The sequence below is a fragment of the Gavialis gangeticus genome, unplaced genomic scaffold (assembly GCF_001723915.1).
Source record: "Gavialis gangeticus isolate Ggan-Ray unplaced genomic scaffold, GavGan_comp1, whole genome shotgun sequence".
NCBI lineage: Eukaryota > Metazoa > Chordata > Crocodylia > Gavialidae > Gavialis > Gavialis gangeticus.
This window is the reverse complement of record NW_017729022.1, coordinates 117489474-117514051: the sequence shown is the minus strand read 5'-3', so window position 1 is coordinate 117514051 and position 24578 is coordinate 117489474. Positions and strand designations below refer to the sequence as shown.

Here is a 24578-nt window from a genome sequence, read left to right as displayed (position 1 = left end):
TTCCCCCCCCCCCCCCCCCCAAAAAAAAAAGTTGTGGGAAAGTTACAGGATGTGTGAAGCCAAGATGGGGCTGTTTGGCCCTCAGTGACGCCACCAAAAAGACAGGGTAAGCAGCTGCAGTCTGCTGCCTGCTTTGGGATATTGCAGGGGGGTGTGGAGTGGAGCTTTCCTGCTTGTTTCTCACTTGGGGGAGATCTTGTGTGTCTGCGTTAAGCAGGCACCTTGCAATTCCAGGCTGTATCTTCCAAGGCAGGGAAGTTCCCAGGGTGGGGCAGGCAGGGATTGCTGTGGAGGGGATGGATCTGTTCCTTTAAAGTGGGTCTGGAGGGGCCCTTAACCCCCCAGGCTGAAGTCAGCACTCCTCTTCAGAAATAACCAGCAAAAAGGGCTTTTTAAACATGGAGGAGGGAGGGAGGGAGGCATGGAGGAAGGAGGCCATTCTTGTCCCCATTTCCTGGAGCACGCCAGCTGCCCCTAGATTTGATCCCGCTGCCCATGCGCCCGGCTCAATGGAGCATTTGTCCACCTGTCCATCCGTCCATCTGTCGGGGGAGATGTCAGAGAGTTCATTGTCTTTGTTCTCAGGGAGGGCAGTGAGCTGTCTGACAAGGCCTGGGGTAATGGGGAGGAGTGAGGGGGCAGAGAGGTACAACAAGGGCTGGGGCCAGCTGAAGGTCTCTGCACTGTGAGCAGAGTTAAGCTCTGGGTCTTGGAAGTTTTCTTCCAGACTGTGTTGTAAAGGGAAGTCTTTGTTGAGGCTGCCAGACACAGGCAAACTCCATGGTCCTCTCTGAGGTTGTAGCAGACTTCACTCAGTGCACAATGTCACCTTACAGTTTCCTTAAACTCCGTGCTGGATTTTGTAGTCCCTGAAACTGCAGTGTCCCTTACAAGTCACAGATCTGCAGAACAAAAGTGCCATTCAGTGGGAACAGCCACTTGATCATATCAGATATGCTCCCCCTCAGCCCTGCAAAATTCAGAGTCCAGACAAAATAGGAGAGACATTAGAAAGCATGAAATTTCCTATTTGATATAAAATGGTAGGGGGTTTGTTCATTCTCTCTTTCTTGCACGTGTTTTTTGGATCCTGAATTAATTTTACTTTTCAGTTCCAAAGATGCTTTTTAACTATTAAAACAGGACCTATTTTTTATGGACATAAAAACAACTGCTTTGGAGCATCACTAAAGAACTAGCACTCCAGCAGCACTGATAGTTTCTAGAGGATTTCTGTCAGCCACTGTCTTCTTTCTGAGTCACATTATAGGAAAGGGACGGAGAGAGAAATTTAAAATGAAGAACTTCAGGACTAGGACCTGGGGTTTTCACTCTGATGGGGCATTTGATTTCTGGGCAGAAAACATGATGTAGAGGGCTTGAGATGATTGCTAAAAAAAAAAATCAAAGGGTCCACAGTGACCTGGAGAAGAATGAACTGTCTTCCAGGGTTTGTCTTTTAAGTCTCTCCCAACCTTGCAGTTGGTCCAGTTAAAAATATCATCCACAAAAATCCTTGCTGCTTACAAAAGGTCCACAGCAGCTCCTGCCCCAAACACTGTTCTGCCTGAATATACAGTCAACTTCACTGTTTTTCTTTCCAAGTTTTGTTTATTTAAAAACAGGGAAACATTTCCCCCACCCTGTTGAACTCAGGCTTAGGCACTGATAAGGGACTGCTTTATCTTCAAGCTCCTGGTTCTGAAGCAGCAGAGCCCAGTCAGCCCCCTCAGGTTCAGAGAGTTTACTCTTTCCCACCAGGCTATTAGAATATTTCTGAAAGAAGCAACAATTCATCCAACTTTGAGGGCAGATCAGGGGCAATGCAAAGGTGTTTCCTACTGCAGGATTCGTAATGCTTTGTCCAAAGTAGCTCTGAAAACGCCAAGCAACAGTGCTGCAACCATTTCCCTTGGGCAACTATTCCACAACCTAATATATTTCACTGTCTGGAAAGTTTTCCTGAGAGAGAACAAAATTAATCCCATTCTTGATTGTTACATTACTGCTACTTGTGCTGTGCTAAATGATTCCTCATTCCCTTCTCTCCTTGTTTTTTCCACCTTGTAAATATTTGCCTTCTGCTATCATGCCCTCCTTCATCCTTTCTGAACCAAGCTATGCTTTTTAATATCTCCTGGTAAGTCATTTCTTCAAGGCTCTTGATAACTGTTGCTTCTTTTCTCTGAGACCTTTCTAATTTGTCATTATCCTTCCAATAATGTGGGTGCTTGGCTGAGATGTGATATTTCAGGCATGGTCATGCCAGGCTTATAGAGATAATTAGACTCTCTTCTGAGTCATGTCTGAACATAGGCAGACAAAATTACATTGCATTTATGCAGCAATATTGCCTTGTAAATTCATATCTGATTTGTTCTCTATTCTTATTCTCTTGTGACTTTAACCACTGCTCTTTTCAAAGGTTTTCTCCTCACCTTTGAAATGGTTTCCTACCATTTCCTTTAGCCTTAATTATTTGAAATAGAATTTTGTTTTGCATTCTTCTGCTCTTCATAGTTTCCAGCTCTCTGGGTACCTTTGAATAGTTTCTGTCTGCTGATGTTTGTAATTCTTATTCTTCATCATATATAAATTTCATTAACATGCCATTTACTAGGCCATCCAAATCATTAAACACTGGGCTAATGCAGATCCCTTCAACAACCCAATAAACATCATCTCCTCCTTGATGCATTGTTTTATACAGTTACCTTTTGTTTTTCTGCTTTTAGCCAGCTTTCTGTCCCTGTGAGCTTTACTATCCAAGCCAACAATCAGGTTGGTCAAGATTTACAGTAGACTTTATAAACCCATCCTTCTTATCGTTCATGGTTTATTGCTCACTCTGGCTTTCTCTCCAGGCATCTCTGTTGTGCTTATCACCATGGTAAATGAGTGCCTAATGTATTACTCTTTAAAGCCAGGATCCAACAAAGAGCCTTGAAAAGGCAGAGGGTTCTGCTTGTAGGATCTGGAATGAGCTGATTAGAGACTATCCACCCCCACTCCCCCTTCCTATCTTTATTCCTACCCCATGGGTTCTCTCTCTCCTTTTTTTTCATTCTGGAAATGTGCAATCACTTCCCTTTTGTTTTTTTGCATCATGTGAAATAGAGGTTTTCCTGCTAGGGATGGGCAGCTTTTCCAGTTAGTGGTGCCACAGGTTGAGTCACTGGCTCTAGTTTTGTATTAGTTGATGGTTTCTAGACACCCTGTTTATATTTTACTTGAAATATCAATACCCATGGCTCTGTGGTATACCTCAAACTGCTGGGCTTCAGTGAAAAGAATTGCATGTGCTGTGGCATTGGTACTAGTATGGGGTTAGATGCGAGTCTTTGGAGCTTCTGTTGTAGTGCTGTGTAACAGGTTTTCCTCCCTGGTGCCATCCTCCTAGTCATCCACACCTTATGTGGGGCGCCCTTGGAATCCTTCTGTCCCTCTCTAATCTTTCATGCCGCGTCTTGTTGGAATTATTATGACAGCAGGAGACTGCCTATTCTATTGGGTATGTTGGGGTTTCTCCTAGAATGGCCTGACCCCTTTTATTCTAGCTAGGCCTCCTCGTCTGAACCTTCCACACAGGGTTTGATCCTGAGGCTCTAGATTTTCCTTTAAGTGCCTGGAGGCTCATCACCCCCTTTTCTGTTCCCTTTGGGAAGCAAGGCCCCCCCTGGCCCAGGGGTGTGGGCACCAGCCCCACATCAAGGGGGCCACCAGTTCAAAACCAGGGGCAACCCACCAGTCCCAGCAGCAACACAAAAAACCCCTATATGTATCATTGCACACCCCCCACACCAGGCATCCCTGGCCTTTTTAAGCTGATCCTTCCAGTGCCGGGGTTAGTCTCATCCCAAAAGGCTGCACCCTCACTGGCACCGGGGTCTGCACCCCCAAAAATGAGGCCTCCTCTGTCCCCATATAACCTCACCCAAACCTCCAGTTGTAAACAGCAAACATAAAACTCAAGCCCCTAGGCTATAACATAAATCTCTGCCAATCAGTAATAACATCATTCTTCCTGCCACACCAGGGTTGCTTCATCTTTCCCCAACCTCAGGCTGTACCTGCAGCCCAGCCTCTCCTCTTAGTTCAGTCTGGCAGTGCCCCTTCCCCTCTGGCTGCCCATGGGGAACTGCTTCCCCAGACTCAATCCTGGGGTTTAAATGGGAGCCAGGCCCTGCCCCTTCCGCTGACAGGTATGAGTCACTGGCTCCCTCCAGTTGCCCTAGCAACCAGCACCTGGGCTCCTTCCGCATTGCTCCCAAGAGTAGCAGGCACCTTAGTGCCCTGCTACATGCTGTCATACAGAAAATAAATTATCAGGGTCTCCAGAGTGTGTCCCTTGTGGTAACTGTTAATGACAGATGACCAGTCAAAGTCTAATCCCTGGTAACCAGTGACCACAGCATTACAATGACAGGAAGAAAGGTCGTAAGAGCCCTGAGTACGGGCCAAGCAAGAGGCAAGAGTGGCATGAAGCTATGGAATGGTGCAAAGGGAGGAATGATGGTGCAGATCAGCCTGTCTGGCCTGATAAGGTCTTCCCCAAGTGACTTTGTGGAAATGAAAGTCACAAACACTGTGCCAGAGGGAGGGGTTTGCCAAGGAACAGCAGGATTTAAAGGGACACCAGCCACTTAAGGAAAAAAAAACAAAATTAAAGTATCTGGGATGACACCTGCCCTGTATCCCCCTGCAGAATTCCTCTCCCCTCTTGCTGTGCAAAAGATCCACAGGGACTGAGGGGTGGAGGCTGTAGCTGTGTTGGTCTAATGACATAGGCAGGCAAGGTTCTTTGGGTAAATCTGATATCTTTTATTAGACCCACTCAAATAGCTGGAAAAAAAATCTTCTTTGCAAGCTTTCCTCAGGCTGAGGAATTGAGGACACTGGCTCTATAGGGGAAACAGTAAAAACACCTGTATCACATCCACCAAGTATGGCAGCTGGAAAAGTGGGGGGAAGATAATAATACATTTCCTCTCGCTTCTCAAGAGTTGAGGTGCTATTTGTAGCAACAGGTAGAAGAAAGTCAGACAAATGGAGAGTTGATGGTGTCCCTTTAAGAACCTGGTTTTACCTAGCCAGTGGTTGTTGTTATGTGCAGATTAACTCAGCAGAAAGTACATAACCTGCTGACCTTCCCTGGGAAAGGGGGCTGGGAGGTCAGAGGAACCTTGCAAGGAGGCACTGTCCTGCCAGGTCCTGGGGAAGTTTAACCCCCATGTTGCAGTTTCTGTTCCTATTTCCTTCTGGGCAGTGGTTTCATGGTAAGGAAGGGGTTGGCTGGGATTGTATTTAGAGGGCCATGTCTCTTGTCATCTCCTTCCCCATCTACCCCTTCTCTTTCTGTGGAAGTCCTAATAAATTCAACCTCCTAGGAAGTGGAAGATCTTTGCCAACAATCAGTTGACCTTATCCCTTTTCAACAGAGAGAAGCTCCACTGAAGTCAATGGACTGACACTTATCACATTGTGGCCCTGCTTCTGATCTCATCCCAATGTCTTGCATCTACTTGTGCCCTGAAAGGGGCTCTGCCTCTCCTACAGCTGAATTAACCCAGGAGTGGCCAGCATGTATGCCACAAGTGGCATGGGCAGCCTCGATGTGCAGTACACGGACTGGGGAGGGGATATTCAGTGCAGTGGCAGATAGGGCAGGGAGGAAAAAGCAGAGCCGCAGATCAAACAGGAGCAGAAAGCAGAGCAACTCGTTGGGCTGGGGAAGAGGATTGAAGTGGCATTTGGAAAGGGTGTGGGGGAGTTATTTGTGGCATACCTGCCAACAAGGTTGAACCCCACTAAATTAACCTGAGCATCTGTCCTGAGCTGAAGCCCTGTGCAGTGATCCAAAGATTTCTGAACAACATGTGGGCAGCATTGAGCTGCCTGATGTTTCCAGAGTATGTGCCCCAAAATTAGGGTTGGGTAGGTATCCCAGTCTCATATAGACATTCCTGCCACCAGATGCTGGAGTTGGACTGTGTCACATGACTCATCTGATTCTGTTATGCTTCCCTTATGCCTTAACTCAACAATACTTAATTCCTTTAAGCTTATGCTTAATTCCTGTTGAAGTTCTTGGGGAATAAGCATATGCTTAAGTGGTTTACTGACCTGAGGGCTCAATTTTATTTGTGTAGGAGTAGTAATTTGTTCCTCCCTTTTGACCGACTCATTGCAGTGAATCTGTGTTGGATACCAGCTCCAGTGCCAGTGCTAGGCAGGGGGGCATACAGGTGCCCAGATAATGGCCATGTGTAAAAAACCTATCAAACGAGAATGATACCAGTGTAGGGTCTGAGCCTGTGCATCAAGTACTGTGGTCAGTGCTGATAGTTACTCTCTGAGACTCAGCCTCAGCTCAGCTGCATTCATTGGCTTTAGCGTTGCAGCTACATCCCTTGGCTCCTTGTAGAGGGATTTTCAAAATCCATCAGAAGGATGTTCACAGATGGCTCATGGGCAAAACATTTTCCAGGAGACTCTTGAGGGTTGCTCATGGCAACTGGAAATTGAAAAAGGTAAAATTGAGGTTGTCAGGGAGAGCAAAATATGATGCTGACCACAGTACATTACTTGCTGTCCGTTGTTGCCCATGGGCCAGTGAAGGCTAGGAAGCACTGGTTTGGTGACTTCAACATAGGCTTGGCAGTCAGACCATGGCTGAAGTTTGCAAGAAATTTCAGGTACCTCAGTTGTGGTGTGACTAAGTTGAGACTTGAAAAGAGACCACAATTTCAAAAACTATGCAGTGCCTGTCCTGTGAAAATCAGGGCCCCTTTTAACCCATCTCAAGTTGAGCACCCAAAGTCACTGTTCTTTTTTGGAAAACATGGGCCTTAATCCTTGTCTTGGTCCTGTTCCTGCTATATCACCGCTCTAGGATGGCTGCTTCACTGTGCTCTGCTTCAGTTTCTCTGTACTTGAAGTGGGGTTAGTGATGCTCACTTGTAGTGGGATGTTCAAGGCCATTGACTTCCAACTGACTTTGGCATCTCTGTTGAAAATTCCCTGTCAGGGATATTGTGAGGACTGCTCATGGACAAAGCATGACTCGTAACATTTTGACCTAGTAGAACATAGGCGTGAGCCATGTCAAATCACAAGTCTGAGCTTGTCCGAGGGGGAATGAAGGTTGGTGTTTTACCAAACACATGCTAACTCTAACAGTGTTTCCAATGCAGACAAAGATGCATTCATTTTTTATCTTGTCCTGGTTAACTTTCTTGTCAGTCTTACCTCAGCATGGATTCTTTAACTTCAGTAGAATAACTCCCAAGTTTTCACTGCTGTTAGCCAGAGCATTATCCAGCCCTGAGCCTGTGTGTGCATCTCTCAGGGCAGCAAGGGCCCATGTTCCATTTTCATCTTCACAAATGCAACTGACCTTAGTGTACAAGGCCATGATCAGCCTTATCTCTTTGCATCCTGTTTTACAGCAGAATCAGGTGCTGTATAGATGGAAATTCTCATCTCTCCTTGTTTTGATTCATATCAGTATGATGGATGCTGCATCCTCTCTCTGTTCAGCCAGGGCAAAACTACCACAATGATTAAGAGGATTGTTTTGCTTTCCTCAGGAAGTCAGATGCCTTGTATATATTCAGCATCCCAAGCAAACCAAGTGTGTGCTAAGGCATTTGGTGCACTAAACATTTAACTAGAACCCAGACTTGCATGCGATACAGTCTGCAACATGTGCATTGATGAGGACCCTCCCTTAAAAAGTCACCTCCAGTATTGAGGCAGGCATAACAATTGCACTGGCTGGACAGGAGGTGCAACAAACTACATAGTCTTGCCTTATGTACATGCTGCAATCTCAGTTTTCCTTTCCTCCCTGCCTGTCCTGATGCTGCTGCCAACATGTTCCCATTCTCCACTATGCATGAATCTCTGTCTATACAGCAAAAGACTGGATTACAGCTAGGCTGAAGCTTGCCTATCCATGCTGGGATAACTCTGTCCTTCTGCTGTAAGGATGTATTGTGTTACTTCCACTGAAGCTTTTTATGAATGCATATATTTCTGAATGTAGTATAACTAAGTAGGCCTCTGAATATCATTCAGATTTCCACACTTGTATTTATTTTGTCCCTATGGAAAAGCCTTTCTTGGGTCATGTTTTTTACCTTAATCAGAGGGATCAAAACCCCTCTGAGAAATTGCACTTAAGATACAGAAGATCAGTAATGTACTGGGAGGGGTGGGGAACATGTGACTGGGGATGCCTTTGGCAGGGTACAAAAGCAGCTATTGCACAGTGGTGGCTAATCACACTGCCTCAATCATCATGGCAGGAGCTGGCTCTATCCCAGGCACTGTGTGGCTGCCCCAAGCACAGAGCTGCACTACTACACTTCTGACAGAGATGTAAAGATTGTCCCTGTCTCAGAGAGTTTAGAATCCATACAAGTCACAGGCAGAGCAGACTGGATGCATGGGGAACAAAAAAGCATATTGTTGAATTATTGCTTGTGGACATCAGGGAGAGACTGATTATTTGGAAGGGATTTGAGTGAGGCAGAGGATAGACAGCTGTGGGTTAGAATGGAGAGAGGGGGTATGGAAAAAGGTACCATTCTGGAAGAAGTGGCTTGGAAGCATCATGCATGGGATTACCCCAGAGCAAAATGGTCAGCAGTAAAGAGGCTAGGACTAGAATTCTCTGTTCCTTCTTGACAAGTCCTCACAGGTATAAAGCTGGATTCTGACTCAGTTCGCATTCAGAGTCACAGAAAGTCACCCAGCATGGAATCCTCGTTTCCCTGAAGACTCTGGTGTTCATTGCATGTGTCCTTCTTTTTCAGGGGAACTGAACCATATTTAAAGCCTCCCTTTGGATTTTCCAGCCTTCTTCCCCTCTGGTAAGTTTCAGTATGACTTTCTGTTGCACCTTACTTGTGAGATTTCTTAATTTCCTCTTAAATCTGCCTTCCTGATTCAAATAACATATTCCTTGCTATGTTGAAGGTGAGTAACCAGGTGTCACTGGTTCCACATTCTCCATTATTTGAAGGTAGGGTCCCTCTGTGGCAGGCCACCATCTATCTCTTCCTGGGATCTTTACTTTGTGGGTTATTAGGTGGTACCTGCTGTTTTAAGAAGCTTTTTTTTTTGGAAGGTGTCTGCTTGGATATGGTATTAGTCACTGGAAATGAGGCACACTAGTTAAACTGCAGTGCCAGAGCAGTTTCTCATGGTTCAATGTACCTTGACAGTGAGTGCAATATTCTTCTGCTGTTTGTGTAGTATAGGTGTTTGTAGAGGAAGACTTAGCCTTAGGGTCACCAACTGAAATGAAATCCCTGACAAAACCTAGAACAGAAATAGAATCCTTGTCACCAGACACCTGGGAGTTATGCTGGATGCTGCCATAGGCATGGCCAGATCTAGGATTTTGAGAAGGGGGGATGCAGTTGGTGTGGTGCATCATCATATAGAACATAACGCACATTTTTTCCTTCAGATAAGAAGAAGTTAGAAGCTTTACTAATCTGGTAAGAGGTTAGGGCTGTGTTATTCAGTTTAAGATCAAAACAAAAACAAATGTGACTTTATTGGAATGTGCATTAATCTGCTATATTGTATACTATGTATTAAAAAGCACAGCTAACTAGGCAAAGAGTAATGACAAATATTGTTTAATTAGTCCTGTAATTATTGGAATTAAATATACATATCTCTTTTCAGATTTACAAAACAAAATCTAGCCTTCTCGAGCATCTTGACAGTGCATCTAGTGCTTCACTGAAAGTTATTTTCACACCTGAGTTAATGTTCACCCAAGTTATCATTTCTACACCTAAAGTGAATGTTTTAAGTTAGAGTTAAAAACAGTCTGCAGGGCTGTGAAATAGGAGCTACATTACCAGGAACAACTAACAAACAGAATGGCAGAAGAAAGGATAGCATGATTAGTGGAACATCAAGACCATTAAAAAAGGCAAGAGGGTTGTTAACACCTATGGGATGAAGAGGCAGGAATTAAAGGGTGATTCACCTGCACCACTGCACCCCCCTGGATCTGCCCCTGGCCACAGAGAAACTGCTACAGCAGGACCCCTGCTTCCTTGACAGCTTCTGGCTACTCCCTTCACTGCCACTACAGGAGCTGTGCCTGCTGCTATGAAGGGGCTGTAGCTGATGTCTGAAGGTATAGATAATCTGTATATGGCTTCTGTTGCTCACAAAGCTGGCAGAGTGAAGGGGTGTGCTGCCCCCTGGGAGCTGTCAGTGCGGATGCCCTCATAGAGCTGCCAGTAGCACTGGGCCAGACCCTGGTGCACTGCCTTATTTGCTAGACCAGGGTTGTCCAGCTTGCAGCTGGTGGGCTCCCTTCCTGCTGCTGCTTCCCTCGCTGGTTCTGCTGCTGTTGGAGTCTCTGGTCTCCCCCATCCTTCCTTTGGCTTCTGCTTCTTGCTCCACCCTTTGCAGTATGGCAGCATGGCCTGTGCCGCCCTTGTGCCAGGGGCATGGGGGGACCTCTGTGGGAGGAGCCTTTGCAGAAGAGAGGCCCAGTGACGATTTACTAGAAACTAGGAGTGTAATCTACGTGGTGGGGGAGCCTAAGAGTATGGGATGGGGGGGCATGGGAAGTTTAGCTTGGGGAGGCGTGAAGGGGCAGCCACTCAGAAGTTACAGAGTCCTGCGCTAGACCAAACAGCCTCCCTTTCCCTCTCAGGATGCATGTAGGAGGGTAGCTCTGCATGGTGGTAGGAAAAACATTTTGCACGGTGTTGTTCTAAGAAAACTGAACAGCTGGAGACAGCTGGCTACAATTCTTCACCTCCTCAGGAAAGTATGATTTTGTGTTGAGCACAGCAGTCGCCACAGACACTTAGGAGGGAGCTGTTACCAATGGTAATAACTTGGAGGATTGATATTAGGAAGCAGATGTGTCAGATTATGGAGACAGTTCAAGATGCTCTCCTTGTCAATGAGGCCTCTCCTGAAGGGCCCTTGGCAGCTGCCTGCCCTGGTGGGATCTCTGAATCACAATGAGATACCTATCATACACAAGGAAGAAGAGAGCTAGCATTGAAATTACCAGCATCGGGGAGACCAATTCAGCTGAAGTAGTTGGAACTGAGTGGATTTTGCCTTGTAATTTTTGTACTTAATTTCCGCTGGTCCACATGAGCCTGAACTTTAGGGAGAGGCACTGTAGTCCCCAACAGAGAAAGACACAGGGGCCAGGAGTGAGTAAGAAATAGGAGCTGAACAGAAGGCAGTGTAGCAGAAGCTAGCACAGCAATAGCATGAGATACCAGATTATTTGAGCCCTGTAGGAATGGCTGGAGTCTGAACAAAAAAGAAATGCCAGCAGTATTTACTGCCTGTCAAAAAAAAAAAAAAAAAAAAAAGGATAGTAAAGGGTCCTGTGAAAACACAAGGATCACCTTGTGACACAAGACAAAAAAATGGAAGAACAGGAAAAGAAGTGCAAGCCTCTAGCTCAAAATGGGGGGAACTAACAGGAGGTGCGGAGGGGAGAACCCCAGACAATGTCACTGCTCTGAGAAAAAGACTAGTGATTTTTACCTCTGTCTGGACATGTGTTTTTATTGAGTGAAAGGAATCAGGCAGAACTGGTCAAAAACTGGAACTTCTGGTCCAAGGGATATTCCGACACTTCAAATACTTGTTTTCATTCTGTATCAGAATGAAAAGCTGAGCTCTTTAAAAAATCTTTGATAAAACAGAAATCTATCCATCCATTGTTCCATCCATCATATTCATTCAGGAGCATCAGAACATTGCTTTTCAATAATGTCAAAACATTAATTAATATGTATACACATATCTGTTTGCATATAATTGAAATTTAATATTTTAGTACAATATAAACATTGATAGAAATTAAATTGAGAATGCCAAAACAGCATTTCCAATGGAATACTCTTGGAATACTCTTTCCAATTTTTTTGACATACTCTTAGCAACAGGACACCTTCCCTCCCCACTTCCCTGCCACTCCATAGCTCCCAGCCACAGGGAAAACCCTTTGCCCTGTGCTTGGATTTGGTTAACAGCCCTAGAAGCTGAAGCCCTCTGTTTAATCAGAAGAGAGAAGGTCAAACATGGGTCGTGACTGTTCAGGTTTCCCTGTCCGTTTCCCTCAGCCTGGATCTCAGTGGATCACTTTTTGGCCCTAATTCAAGAAAAGGCTTAAGTCCATCTGTATTTAAGAAAACATATATGAGCGTATTTAGGTGCCTTTCCTGAAAAGGGGTGCTCTCCTGAATTAGGGCCTTAGGTTCATGGCCTGTTTTATTCTTGGCAGTTTTTTAGAAAAAAGGCCAGCTAGGGTGTGTTCAGACATGTGTGGACATATGGTTCCCCAGGGACAAGCAGCAGTGGCACACCTTGCATCACCACTTCTTGTCCCTGGGGAATGCCTGTGCCATACGTGTGCTTTGGCATGAGGCAAGTTGCCCCAGATGGCATAGGGGAGGCTGGGGCCAGCACTGTGCTGGCCCCATCAGCCTTTACCTGGGGTCCTGGGTGCCTCCCGGAGCTGCAGCCACAGCGATCCTGCCAGGTAGAGTCTGACTGGCAGCCACAGCCTGGCTCCGAGTGGTCCGGTTATGTTTTTTAGCACTGCATGTTGCCTGAGTATGTGCTGCTTCAAGTTTTTTTTCTACTTAAAAAAATGCAGAAAAAACTGGAGCAGCACATGCTCGGGCAGTGTGCCCTTGCAGTATGGAGAACCCTGAACTGTGCAGTATGTGGTGCTGAAAATGTGTTTGTAGTGCCACATACCACATAACCACGCTCATTTGGACATGCCCCTAAGGTTCAAATGTGGTGGTCATTTCTGTGATAATTTCTGTGGTATTTACTAGAGAAGGCTAAACACATTCTGCCTGCCTTCAAGCCCACTTGATTCACTTCCCATCCGATGCTAGTATGAGGCAGGCTCATTCCACGGATTGTGGAAGTCAGAGAAGAAAAAAACCCACAGGGTCTGTGGACATTTGAGCCCACAATCAAGGGCTGCTGTGCTCATGCTCCACTTAGAGCCTTACAGTTGGCATTTATAGATGTGCTCCAAGGTGCAGGTGGCACTTTAATTAGAGTGGTTCCAAGAGCCACTGTAATTAAAGCTCCCGGAATGTCATGTGTATCAGTGTCCTTGCGCTAAAAAATGGCGGCAGGGGTTCTTTAACTAAAGTACGTTCAACAAACTTTAGTTAAAACATTCTCGCCACCATTTTTCAGCATGGGGATGCTGATACACGTCATGCTGGAGTCTTCAGCATGGTAATTACCATGCTCCAGCAGCAGACTCGATTAATCGCACTGTAATTACAACACATCAGAGCAGCCTCTCTGTATGTGTATTAGGCGCCCAGTATGTCTACATTAACTCCAGGCTACTCTTTTAAGACAACTGAAATTCCACTAAAAGAATTAGGGGTAAAATTTGCACTGGTGAAATTACACTGGTTTAGGTTTTGTTTGTTCGTATCCATCCTGGGTAGTTGTCTTCTGCAGGCATGCTGACTAGTTTTTGCTCCTCCTAGCTGTAAGGCAAATCTAACATGCAAATTATTCCTGGATGGCTAAATGTCTGTGTGTTCCTGATCCCAGGGTAATTTTACATTGGTATATAGTTGTAGGCTTAACGTTAGCTGGGTCAGACTATTTCCCTCCCAGTCAATGGGTGATAAAATTATATCCTATCTTGTATGTGTCGCACCCCTTTTTACCCTAGCATAGACCAGGCACTAGAAATTGGGGTGGTCCATAGCCATCAAAAGAGACAGCTTTTTTTCCATTTTCCATGCTTTAGTTTCCCCTGAGTAGCCTCAGCTCAGACTTTATTCTCTCGTTGACTCTCAAGAGCAAAATCCCTTAAATAGCTGAATAACCTTCTGCTGAGCACCTGCCAATGAAGCTGACTTGGTGGTGATAGACATCTGGCAGAGGGAAGTGGAGTGGGGCAGGGACAGTGAGCAACTGTTGGTCACTGGTTTCAGGGTCTCTTAAAGCTGCAGTCCTCATTTTGGTTCAGTTTTCACTGCACTTTGTGTCATGTTGATAAAGACTGAGGTTGCTACCCCTACTATCTTTATTTTCCTTCTCTGGAGGCAGAAGTGCACAGCATAGGATCTAGCCCTGTTGGGGGTGGGAGGGTGTTAAGTAGAAAAACAGGAATCCATGTGACTACAGTTCTGAGTTGAGTCTCTTGATTCCCCATCAGGTTTCTGAGCTACTTACAGATTAGATACTTCCTGTTTAGTATTACCATTTATCCTTTTATTTCTACAGTGTTTACAGGGGCTTTCGTGCATTTTTAAAGTGTAAAATGAGCACCAGTATCTCTGCTGTGGCTTTAGATTGAAACAAAGTCTTGTGGGAAATAGATTCAGTGAGGGGGTTTTCTTTCCTTGAAATCTCAGCTCCTGGAATAACATAAATTAATGAGAATCTCTGCTTTCATGTAAGGGGAAAAAAAGAGAAAAAAATTCTAATGTTCAGAATTGCAAAGAAGAGCTTTAATGCATGAACCCTAATGACTCAAAAACCAGAAAGGAAAATAACAGGGGCCCCAAATTTATACTTCTTTAACCAATTTCAGGATTTTCAGGACTGGAGTCCTGATTTTGCCCTTGGACAATAGGAAGCCCCTTGTTACCTTCCCAGCACAGGCCTTGAAATAGAAAAGGTTCTCTGGGTCTCCTGGAGGGTGGTGAATGTAGGTAAGGTGCCCTCACCAGCTCTGGAGACAGGAGGAGGGTAATCTGCCCATTTAAAATTGCTTGACCCAGTAGTTTCTTTGATTCTGCATTTCTCCTTCATTTTTTTCCCCTTTCCCACTATTTTCCCCCTCACTTTTTCTTTTTTCTTTTCTTTTCTTTTTTTTACTGTTCTTCCTTGGCTTATTACTTGTTTTTCCTGAGCCTTCCTGTATTTCTTCCTCTCCATCACCTCTCTTTCTCCTTTCATTATTATTTGTGTTGTGATGGTGCATATGATCCTTAATGAAAAGCAAGGCCCTTGTGCTAGGCAAAGCTCGATCACCAAAAAAAGATGATCTCTGGCCTGAAGAGCTTGCAGCTCACATGTGAGACAAGATTCTGCTCATGCTTCACTGCACTATCTCCATAGTGCTCTCTAGTCTTCCTAATCTCTCCCCCCTTGCCTGCTCCTACTTGTACCTTCCTCTCCCTGCTTCTGGTTTATCTTTTTAATCCCTTGCTTCCTATTTGCAGTCTCTATCCTGCTTCTCTGTTTTTCCCTCTTTCCCCTTTCCTTTCTCTTCCACCCTCTCTCTATGTATGATATTCACTGCCAGTCTACACTTAGAAATTGTTCCAGAGTAAGTTTAGGCTGTCAGTTTAAGTCACAAAAGGTGTTCCAGGTATCTGGAGCAGAGAACCCTTGAGCTTTACACTCTTCTCTGTGTCTTCCCTGCTCAAAGTGGGGCCTCATGGTGCCCCCTCCTAACCCCACTTGCCTGAGCTCTCTTCTGTGCTCTCCTCTGTTCATGAGACAGAGCCTGGGTGCTTCTGAGCTATCTGTTGTGCTGTGTGATTTTTTTTTTTTTTCCTACTGCTCAACTTGCTGTACTTGTAATGTGGGATTTTTTTTTTTAGCACTTTCATTTTGTATGACAGGACAGACAGCCTAGCTTAGGGTGTGGACCAAGGGCTACATAGGAAGTTTTGATGAGCTCTTGCAGGTCAGGTCAGCAACCTCTCTACCCCTGCAACAACTTACCAAAACTCCGTGTGGGGCTTTAGGCAGGTGGGGGGACAATGTTTGGGAGCAGGATGGGCAGATGAGGCTGATCTGCTCCCTGCACACCCTGCCCAGGTGGGGTGGGCCATATATACATGGGGATGTGTGTGGGTTGTGTGTGTGTGTGTGGGGGGGGGTGCATGTGTGTAAAGTGGGGGCTGTCTGGGTGCTAGGTTCAGAGCCAATCAGGGCTGAGGACAGGGAGGGGAAAGTGAAGGGGGGGGAAAGGGGAGGGGTGCAGCACATGCATCAGAGCTTGCCTGGGCAGTGAGGTCTGTGGCTGCCCCTGCAGTGCTCCACATGTGGCCAAGCCCCACCCAGGGCAACCAGCACCAGTCCAGCCTTGGTCCCAGCCCTGGCCAGTGCACAGCTTCTGGTGGGGCTGTTCCTAGTGGCTGCAGCTGGCTGGGTGCTGCTCTGTTCCCCTTGCCTCCAGCAGGAGTTGCCCACCTGAAGCTTCCCCCCTATCTGCCCGCCCAGAGTGTCACAGCAGGGGCAGGAGTGGGAGGAGGAGCAGCTGCTGGAAACAAAGGGAGCAAAGTAAACCCTGGCTGGCTGCAGCCACATTGGGAACTGCCCCACTAGAAGCTACATGCTTCTGGTCTTGTCCCTACTGCACCACTCCTGATGGGTGGGGGAAGCTTCAGCCAGGCAGCTTCTGCCTTAGCTTGTGGGCCTTTGGCTCTACCACCCCACTGCCTTCCACCCACCCAGCTGCATAGGTTTCTGTACTTGCACGTGGCTGCTCATGGTGCCAGGTGGGTGGAGTGAGTGGAAGGCAGCTTGGAGCTGGAGCTAGAGCCCTGCACACTGAAGCAGGAGTCCCCCAGCTGAAGCTTTCCTCCCCAGCCACTGGGAATAGTTCAGCAGGGAATGGACCAGAAGGAGGAGCCTCCATTGGAGGCACCAGGAGCAGATCAGCTCTGCTGGGCCAGGCCTGTGCCAGTGCATGCAGCTTCCAGCAGGGCTGTTTCCAATGTGGCTGCAGCCAGCCAGGGGCTATCTTGCTCCCCTCGCCTCCAGCAACAGCTTCTCTTCCCATTCCTGCACCTGTTGTACCACTATGGGTCAGGGGGAAGCTTCAGATAGGTAGCTCTTGCTGGAGGTGAGGGGGACATTGAAACAGCCCTGTTGAAAGCTACACACGCTGGTCAGGGCTCAGGCCAGCAGGCACAGGTTAGAGTATGGTGTGGGCTGCCCTGGTGGGAGTGGGCGGGGCTTGGCCCCATGCAGAGCACCCTGGGGGCAGCCATGGGCTGGATCCCATCAGTTGGCAGTCTAGATCTAACCTGTGAGCTGTATTTTGCCTGCCCCCGGCCTAGCTAGTTTAAAGACCCCTGTTCTGTGGCTTGTGAATCACCAGTCCTCTAGTGGCTCACAGAACGAAACAGCAGCCAGTTAAGTTCACTCTGCAGGAGATACTTGTTCAGTGAGCCCCCAAGTAGAGCTTCACAGACTACACGTACTCCCTGACTCCCCAGTCTGACCACCTCTGTTTGGCTGGCTTGGTCTTCTCTAGTGCAAAGGTTTATAAGGTGACTGTTATTATTTGTATGATTTTAATGTCCAGAAGTATGTTGCTGCACAAATATGTAATGAGAAGCATCTTTCTGCCCCAAAGCCCTTATGATTTATGTAGACAAAATGCACGATACATATTTGGCCCACCAAGGGATTTTTATCTGGCCCATGGCAGGTCCTTCAGCTCCACCTGCCCCAGGTACAGGGGGCAGCCTGGGCTGGTGACACATGCAGCTGGTCCTGCTGTCCCAGGCATGCAGCAGGACTAAGGTGGCACAGCGTCCAGACTCAGTTCTCGGCAGCCCTTGTAGTGGCAGCTCCTTCCAGCTGCTGCTGCCAGTCTCCACTGCCACCTCCAGACCTGGCCCCCCAGCCCAGGCACCTCTGCCTGCCCACCCCACACCCACCGCTGGCATCACCAGATGGAGTAGCTGGGCGGGGTCTCCATGGAGACTGGCCCAGGACTCCCATGGATTGGGCGTGCTTAGCCAGGTGGATGAGATGGGACCTCAGGCAGGCGGGGAGCAGCACCAGGGGGTGGGACAGGTGGACAGAGCAGAGCCACTTAGGGAGTTTTGGTGAGTTGTTGCGGGGCAAGGGGAGTGCTGACCTGGCCCACAACAACTCACAAAAAAACCCTAAGTGGTCCTCCAGCCCAAATAAGTGCCTACCCCTGCACTAGTCCATCAGGCTTTTAAGGAACTGGTTTGGAAAATGGCTTCTGGTTCTTGGGAAGCAGAGCGGTGTTTAAAAATGACACCGCTCACTCACTCCAGCCCAGTGAAACTGTACCCAAGAAAATTCCAACCTCAGTCCTGAGCGATGACTAGATAATTCATCGTGGCTTTATGTTGTGTGGTGTCTTTCACACTGGCTGAGTCCTGCCTGCTTTGGATCATTAAATAATGCATTTACAAAGATAATGAGTGCAGAGAGAAAGAGAAATTAAGAACAAGGGCAAGGAAGAGAGTGGGTGTGTTTTCTGATAAGAACTGAAAGTAGATGGCAAGCTAATGAACAAAGGCAATACCAGGAAGGCTATTCTGAGCAGAGCCTGCTGCCGAGGAGAAGGGTCTCTTCTGGATGGTGGAGATCTTGTGTGCATTTCTGTATATTTTATTGTGTCAACTAAAGACAGTCTTCACAGTCTGATCCTGGAAGAGCCAAAAGCCTGTGGTCAGCCCAGGGTCTCAAAACAGGGGCAGCACTGAGCTGTTTTTCTTATACTCTGTTAGCTTTCATGGTGAAAGGAATCACTGAGTGAGACAGAGTATGTTTGCCCTTCTAGGTTCGGTGGCTGCTTCTCCAAGTGGCGCCTTGGAGTTTCTAACTGGCACCATTACCTCCAACGAGTGGAGTTCTCCCACCTCCCCTGAGGGGAGCAACGACTCAGGGGGCAGTGAGGCCTTGGACAAGCCAATCGACAATGATGCTGAGGGTGTGTGGAGTCCGGACATTGAGCAGAGCTTCCAGGAAGCGCTAGCCATTTACCCGCCATGTGGGCGGCGGAAGATCATCCTGTCGGACGAGGGCAAGATGTACGGTAAGGAGAACAGCTGGGGGAGTTTTATCACCTCAGGGAGAAGGAAGATCTCTGTGAACCATCAGGTTTGCCATGTGTGCTTCTGTGAGAGAGATCCCAAATGATGCGGCAGCTCAGGTTAAATGTTTGGCAAAGAAAAGCAAAAAGGAATAAGAAAAGTGGATCAAAGTGACATTTAAAAGAAACTTTTTCAGAAAAGACTCCTCAAGTTTTTAACTAAAGTATGGCATGTTTTTGACAGGTTTTGGTGAAGTCAAATACAGTGGCTCAATGAATGCACTCATGCTGTCTCTGAAATTGTAGCTCATGCTGCCATTGTTAGGTTCTCCTTAACTTTAACTAGTGGAAGTCTGATTTTGGTGCTGAAGATCCTAGGTTCAAACTTTCACGGATGGTCTCGGATCTTGGTAGCTATGTAAGTGCCCATGTCACATAATCCTTGAAAGGGGAACTTTTTTAGCACAAATTGAGTATGAATTCCCCTCTCTCCACTTCCCTGTGATGGCCTTTTGCCTCCTGTCTGCCTAGGTATATGCATTTTTTCATCTTTAAGTTGCTTTCTGCCAAGACAGAAAGAAGATTAGACCTAAACTGTTCTTAGTGATGGCAGATAACAGAATAAGGAGCAATGGTCTCAAGTTGCAGCAAGGAAAGTTTAGGTTGGATATTAGGAAACACTTTCTCACTAGGAGGGTGTTGAAGCACTAGAACGGGTTACCTAGAGCAGTAGTAGAATCTCCATCCTTGGAGGTTTTTAAGGCCCAGCGTGACAAAGTCCTGGCTGGAATGATCTAACTGGGGCTGGTCCTGCTTTGCACGGGGGGTTGGACTAGATGATCTCTTGAGGTCCCTTCCAACCCTAATTTTCTATGATGCTATCTATGATTCTGAGATGAATCATAGCATGAAATCTCCTCAGGTCAAGAATGAAGAAAGGTCAAGAATGAAGAGAGGCCTTGTCCTTCAATTGCAAAAGGGGTGATGGGAAAAGATGATTTAAGGTCATTTTTAAATTGTTTTTTACCCCTCTTTGCCAAAAACAGCTAGTGAAAACATTTGCTCTCCAGGGCCATGGAAACTAGGTGAAAGTTGTGTTCTAGAGATGGAGCAGATCAGCCCAGTCATCTTGTAGAGTAAATGTGTTAAGTATCTTGACCTAGTCAACAATCAAGTGACTAATAGTAAAAATCTCTAGTAGACACAAGTCTTGGGAATTAAGGGTGTTTATACATGTGCTCCAGGAGGCAGTAGAAGGGGTACTTTAATTAAAGCAGCTCCAAGAGCTGCTGTAATTAAAGCACCTGGAGCATCATGTGTAGCAGCATACCTGCACTGAAAAATGGCAGTGGGGGCACTTTTAACTAAAGCTCGCCCCCGCCACCATTTTTTTAGCACAAGGACGCTGATGGATGTGATGCTGGAGTCTGCTGGAGCACAGTAATTATGATTAATTGCAGTGCGTCAGAGCAGCCTCTGCACGTGTATAGGCACCCTATGATCCTAGTGCTGTTGTGGTAAAATCAAAGTAGATTTCAGCAGTTAAAAGTGCCTGGGGGAAACCATTTGTCCTTTCACTAACCAGAATCTCATATGAAGTCACCTTCCCCCCAACTTGTGGCCCCCACAAAGAGATTTTCTCTCAGACAGTTGACTCTCCAGACTTCAGCAGTGGGAGGTCCCATGCCCCTAGGCATCAAGTGCAGTCTTTCACTGGCCATTCTGCAAATCTTTCTGCTGGTAATCAAGCTGCTTTCTTTTTAATGGGCTTGTCCATTGTTCAGAGTGTTAAAAGATGGCTTAGGTGGAGTCTTTTTTTTCTCCCCTGTGAGGTCTTGCCTAGGAGGGAAGGTTTAACCAGTTAGATATGCATAATTATGTACTTGCAAAGTATATCTTCACTGCAGATTTAGCTGGATTCTTACCTGAATGTTGCCCAAATCCCTCCCTCTCCTCCCCACTCAAAACCCTCAGACGTACAATGACAATGACGGGTTTCAACACAGGCTAGCTGGCCTGGCTAGGACTTTGTGCTGGGCTCCAGATTCAGCTTTAAGTTTGACTAGTAACCTGACCACTTTGTAGGGAGGATGTAAGGTCACTCGGATGCTGCTAGTCCTCCAATGCCTTCCTGCAGTTCTCACTGTGTGCCTAAAAAGGCAGGCAAATTTTTCCACAATTCACTGGGAAAAAGTCCTAGAATATCTTAGCTTACTGTTGCGCTAAGGAACAAAGGATGTTTCCTCCAAAAGTCCTAGCTTTACACCACAGTATGACCAACATCCTGCAGAGGAGTGTAGAACCCCAGAGGATCCAGTCACTTGGCACTGTGCCTTGTAGTCTAGGATGCTGATCAATCACCCAAGTTAACTCTGCAGTGAAGACGTAGCCATAGTTCTCCCTGCCTGTGTGGATACTCATCTGTTGAAATAAGGGTTTCTTCATTTGCTGCTGTACTTGTATAACTAACTGTTCATTTGGGGTTAGAAGAAAATAATTTTGCTATATAGTCAAGGCCTCCATTTAAGCCCCCCCCCCGCCCCGTTCATCTTCTTTGGTTATGAAATAGAGATTACTGACAAACATCACTGGTTACAATTTTTTCTAGGATTGGTTTTTAAAATACCAGTGAAACAGGTAGGTTTTCTTTTAAGTGTGTCATTTGTTTTTAATTGTTCTGTGTAGTGTTCACAGCCCAAACCTTACAGCCTTGCTGTAGGACAGGAAAGCCAAGAAAGGACATGGGATAGCTACAAAAAATAAAGCCAAGTAGGAAGAAAAGTAGAAGAAAAGCAAAACTGACTAGAAACAAAAGGGGCTTGATGAGGGGGCTGATGTACAGCTCATTGGGAGTTGGTGAGGTGACAGTTATCTTCACTGGGCTTTGGATCAGGCCTTCAGTGAGCAAAGTGTGAAGGTAAATAATTCACCCTCCTGGCGAAACATGTAGACCAGGGTGATGGGAGGAGGAGTGTCAGGAGCTAAATGCCTAGGCTGTGATGGTGCAGTGTCCCTGCTTGCCCCCAGGGCACCTGTTCCCAATGGGCACCGTTAGTTCAAGGTACTCCTGATAGACCTCCAGCCACTGATTTATACTCTCCTTTGCTTATTAGTTTCTGGCATGGGTGCCAAGGAGAAAGGGGCATAGGGTGTGATCTATAAAAAGATCCAACTAGACAGGGAGGCAAATATAGTTCCTGAGCTCATCTTCACAGCTCACAAGCCAGGGTGTGGAACAGGATAAATGGCCTGTGTGCCAGGCCTGCCTGCAGGGAAAAGTTGTGCAGCTGTCCCGTGACTGATCTGCAAAGAGCTTACTTAGCCTTGGGGCAAGGGTGTTACAGAAACCAATCTCCTCTGTCTCCCTGACTGTGCATTCTCCCTATCTCTAACCACTGAGGACATGAGATTCCCAGTGACAGGCTGTCCTAGCAGAAGAATGAAACAGCTTTTGCCTCATGGCAGATGAGCAGTAATCAGTGTAGAGCTGGTTATGTCTGTTTAGTTCACCCATCAGTGTATTGATCCGAGCTCCACCAGTGTAGAGGGTTTGCAGTGGGTTGATGAAACTGGTTTCAAATCACACCTTTGGTTTCAGTAGTACACATAGGTGTGTTGACTATGCCTGTGTATGTTTCCCAAGGATCAGGCTTCCCTTGGTACTTGGACCCCCCCCTGGAAAGGATCCCACTTTAACTGATCTCTTCCCTTTGCTGCATGCCTGTGCCTGAAACACTTTTTTTTTTTGTGATCCAAGAAACACTCTATGACTAGCAGCAATTTGGCCAGCGAGGCAAACTCGACCATGGCATTCCTAAAACAGAAGTCTCCTCTTGCTTGTCTAACAGTTTCCAATTCCCCTGGGTTCTGCTCGTAGAAAGCCTTACTTGGGATACTTGCTTATTCAGCCAGGTGACATAGGACCCCCCAGTCTTTGTCCAAATGAAATCAGGCATGTCTCCCATTGATTTTGCTGGGAGCAGGATCTCAAGCTCTCAGTGAGAGGTGGCTCTGATCGCAGCTAAGATATGACAGGAGCTGTTTTGTTAAAGCACCTTTAATTTGTCTTCAAAGTCTGGGCAACAACTGGCTTGTTAATTTTCACCCATTTCAGACTACATTGGGGTAATGATGTAAATGGCTTATGTGTCTAACAGGGAGCCCTGGAGATTGGTGTGAAGTCTGGTATTTTAACATCACAAATAAACAAGGGGGGTGTAGTACTTCAGTGCCATTTGTCAAAGACCCTAGCTAGAGAAGATTTGCAGATGCTTGGGAGGGCAGGGAAATGACACACAGAGATTAGAACTATAGCAGGAAATGACAGACTGAGATTTTGCTTAACAAAATGCAACTAATATAGCTGAGAGAAAACACACCCCGGACCCAGGCACATAGTGGAAAAGAACACAGACTTTGAATGAGGCAAGATGTGAACAGCTTTCACTCCACAGAGTGGTCCTTCTCTCTGAAGGTCTGTTGTGAGTGCCTCTAGATCACTATATTAATTTCTGGGCACTGGACCCAGATGGAATTGGTTTGGAGGCACCTGGATGGGACAGAGGCAGGAGTTCAGGTTCCTGAGTTCCAGAGAGCAGTTCAGAATGGCCCTGTACCAGCTGCCACAAAATTCATTAGACACCTAACTTAGGGTTACCATACATCCAAGTTTTCCTGGACATGTCCTCTTTTTTGGCCCCCTGTCCTTGTTTCCAGGTGGGTTTTTAAAATGTGAGCAAATGTCCAGGCTTCTGCTTTGCCTCTGCTTTCCCGGGCACTAGCAGCTTGGCTGCCTGGGGGGCTGGGAGCAGCGGCCAAGGTGATTGGCTGTTGGGGGTCTGCGCATGGGCCCCAGCAAGCTGCTCCCATGTAAGAGACTGTGTGTGTGCGCGCATGCACACAAGCATGCATACAGGAGCTGTGTGGGCAGCAAGGCTGGGGAGCAGTGGGATGCAGGTCGGGAGTGAGTGGGGGGCAGGGGCTTAGGAGTAGGGGGCAGAGGCAGGGCACAGGTATGTCACTGCCCCCCACCCATCATATAACCCTCCCCTCTCCTCCCCCCCTCCAGCTCTCCCCTCCCTTCCTTCCCACAGGGGTCTTTTTTTTTTGACCCTGGAAATATGGTAACCCTACCTAACTTCATTAGATACCTCTGTGATGTTGCACTGTGAGATGCTTTAGGCCTCTATGTTTGGGCTTCTGGTCATTTTCAGAAGGGCCTCCAGGTGGAGGGCTCAGCTGCAGCTTGGCAGTAACCTTACCTAAGCTCTCTTGTGATTCAGACTGCTGGGGAGAAACATCTCAACTCATTTTAAGTTCCCAGAAAGATAGGCAGGAAAAGAAAAGCAGATCTAATTTGTACTGACAGCACTGAATTCAGGTCCAAGCCTGTGGTGGTGGTGCCATCTAGCGGTTGGCCAGGAGCAAAAGCAGGAAAGGGAAGTCTGCTCAGGAAGTGGGAGACCTGGGGTTCTAGGTTCTTCTCACCCAAAGGCAATTTGGGCCCACATTATCACCTCATAGCTCAGGGGTGGGCAATTATTACTTAAGTGAGTTTTGGTGAGCTGTCGAGGGCCACAAGGGTAGCCCCACTCCTTGACAGGTGCTCTGCCGCCTGGTTACCTTCTTGGGATTGGAAATCCCACCCCCTAACCCCTGACCTTTGCCACCAAAAGTATTTCTTTGGGGGGGCATCTTGGAACCAACCTCCCCCCGCCAAATCTTATACCAAAAGTAGGGTTAATCACCTTTTTAAAAT

At 46.8% G+C, this 24578-nt stretch overlaps 1 protein-coding gene across 1 annotated transcript in view; it reads left to right on the top strand.

The window, feature by feature from the left end:
• The first annotated feature begins 18552 nt into the window (after positions 1 to 18552).
• Positions 18553 to 24578, top strand: part of TEAD4 (TEA domain transcription factor 4) — an 81170-nt gene continuing 75144 nt past the window's right edge. The window contains exon 1 of the mRNA XM_019515858.1: positions 18553 to 18823. Within this exon, the coding sequence (XP_019371403.1) occupies positions 18553 to 18823 (271 nt within the window). The remainder of the gene's footprint in view (positions 18824 to 24578) is intronic.